At 32.3% G+C, this 2829-nt stretch overlaps 1 protein-coding gene across 1 annotated transcript in view; it reads left to right on the forward strand.

Annotated features, from left to right (window-relative positions):
- The window catches only part of LOC134261893 (glutamic acid-rich protein-like), a gene marked incomplete at its 5' end in the record, with an annotated part of 17577 nt that extends 16893 nt beyond the window's left edge, over window positions 1-684 (forward strand). Inside the window, one exon of the mRNA XM_062744285.1 lies at window positions 471-684. Coding sequence (XP_062600269.1) covers window positions 471-684 — 214 coding nt within the window. The remainder of the gene's footprint in view (window positions 1-470) is intronic.
- Window positions 685-2829: the final 2145 nt, after the last annotated feature.

A 2829-nucleotide genomic window follows, 5' to 3' on the forward strand; every position in this document is an offset into this window, starting at 1 on the left:
AATACATGTATAGGTCAATTTAATATGTATATTTATACTAAAATTCAAAAATTCCTTTACCAATTGAGACCTTGTGGAAAGTTTGATTAAAATTGGACCAGGCGCTCAAGGGAAGAAAAATGTAAAGTTCACAGACAAATAAACAAACAAACTAGAAAGATGGACATCGTACAATGTATGATCAGGAAATTTCAATTAAGCTACAACTAAGGTGACCTTATAACAAATATAAATATAAGAAAATGTAATATATGAAAAGCTCATAAATGGAAATAAAGTACGATTCATTATAAAGTAGCATGGATCAAAGACATATGACATCAATGTTACGTCAAATAAAGTAATTTCCAAAATTAAAATACCTAAGTTTCACATGTTTAGACCAAGAGAGTAAAAAGTTAATATTTAAGGAAACAGATTTTCAATGATACTATCAATATGCTTATTTTGTAAATATCTTTCCATTGCAGGGAAACGGGTAAATGCCCTGTTCTGAAAATGAAATTCAAAATTGAGAGATCAAAGTGTCAAACACTTCAATACCAGTATGTGGTTAAAGGACCCAAAGGGGAGGAGGAACAGGAATATATTTACAATTACAACAAACATGACAGACAAAGTCCGTTTAGATCAATGGGATTACAAAATTGTGGTAAAGTTATATTGCTTATTATGCCTCCGTAATCGAAGATTCAGGGGTATATAACTTTTGCCCTGTCCATCTGTCTTTCTGTCATTCTGTCTATTTTCCGCAAAATCTTGAAAATTGGCCATTTTTGAGTGGATGGGGAAATGGTTTTAATGGTTTTCATATCTCCCAGGTGTTTTCCTTGCAACAAGACCTTGCTTCAGCTATTTCCAAATTTGACAATGTGACCCTTTCCTTGGAGTTTGACCCATTTTTTATAGAAATAATCAAATCTTTTATCTTAGCCTTAATTTTTTAATAGTTGATGCTTTCCATGTACATGTATATGTACTGAGACAAGACCTTTCAAAGGTTTAAATATTTTCACCTTTTGACCTTGACCTTGATTTTTTCAAAATAATTTTAGCAGTTATTTATAGGGATTTCATTATTCAGATGTTTATACCTTTTGACAAAAACTTTCTTTGGACACCAAAAATATCAACCTTTGTTCTTGACCTGGGGAGTTTCACATGCCTTTGAGAAACTTTAACCCTCGCCATTCGCTGCCAAATGGGGGCATCAGTATTTAACAAACACATCTTGTTTTGAAATATGAAATATCTTTTATAATCTTTATATTCCTGAAATGTAACATAAAATGGTAGCTGCAAAACCGGAGCTCTGCAAAAAAAAAAAACCATATTGACAGACTACAGAGCTTACGCGTCATCCATTAAGAAAACTATATATTTTTACGCACAAAAAAGTGCGTTCGGTTCTGCATTAATTCTTCCAAATTGCTAGACAGCAAGATTTTTAAAAAGGTTCTCTACCTTTCTATCAAGTACTCTCGTAATTAATAACCAAAATGGCAGTATCAAAAGGCGAAATTTTCAGGAATCTCAGATTTCAGGGCCAGGAGGGCTATTAACAACACTTTTAAGGGATGTTTTGTTGTGAAAGAATATGTTAAGAATATACGGTTAGTATTATTTTGAGATGAAAGTTTAAAAAAAATAAAGAAATAAATCGAGAAACAGCGCACTTTTTGTGCGCAATAAATATACAGTTTTTACAATGGGTGGTACTGTAGCTCTCCGGTCTGTTAGTCTTTTTGCCGGAGAACTACATTCTGCAGCTAATAGAATGGAAACTTAATTGACCCATTCATACTAGAAATCTATTTAAAGGTTAAAATTGACCCATATCCAACAAATTTTATGAGCTTTAAAACTAAAAAAAAACAATTTATAACTCAAAATATTATTCAATAAATATCAGGACATTATTGACTATAGATTGTTGAAAATTTAACATTTCTCTAATTTCTTACAATAAAGAAAAATATTGCTTTAGAGCAGAAAATTCTTTTCATGTATGACATAATTTTATGGCCCCATAATCGAAGATTCGGAGCGATAAAATTTTGCGATGTCGCCCTGTCCGTTTCTCTGTCTGTTTTTTTTTTGTTTTCCCGCAAATATATAACCTTGTCCACCACTTATAAGTGGGTAGGGCTAGCTGTATGCATGGGGCATTCATAATTCACAGTGTGACAAGACCTTTCTTTTTTTGGTACACCAAATTTGACCTTTTAACTTTGGATTTAAACACGTTTTTATGAAAATACAAATCTTTGGCCATAACATTTAAACAGTTTATCCTATGGGCATCATACATCAAATGTGTATTCATTGTGACAATACCTTTACATTGGTATTAAACTTTTCAATAGCCATAAATATTATTAACATGATAACTTTTGAACACTAGTACTAGGGCTTTCATTTTTCACATGTTTATACCTTTTGACAGGACCTTTCTGTGAATTCCCGTGGATTCAAACAATTATGAACTCCTGACCTTAACCGTGAAGTTTGACTTGTATTCGAGAATCTTCAGTTCTAGCCTTCAGCTACAGTACGAGTACATGTTCAGAAAAAAGCACAGCCTGTTTGATTTTTGATATGAGTACTGTCGAATCATTTTGATTTGCGGGGGTCAATGTTTATGGGTAGGCAAAAGCTCTTTTGTTTGTTCATGGAAATAATTTTGTAGGTAACTCATATATACAGAAGATGCAATAAATAAATATGTTCATAAAATAGATGTTCGTGGGAAATAAATTCATGGATAATGGTGACCCACGAAATCAACAAACTTTGTTCCCTCACGAACATTGATGATTCCACATTATG

The sequence above is a fragment of the Saccostrea cucullata genome, unplaced genomic scaffold, assembly GCF_032062105.1.
Source record: "Saccostrea cucullata isolate Sc308-1 unplaced genomic scaffold, CSIRO_AGI_Scuc_v1 ctg12014, whole genome shotgun sequence".
NCBI lineage: Eukaryota > Metazoa > Mollusca > Bivalvia > Ostreida > Ostreidae > Saccostrea > Saccostrea cuccullata.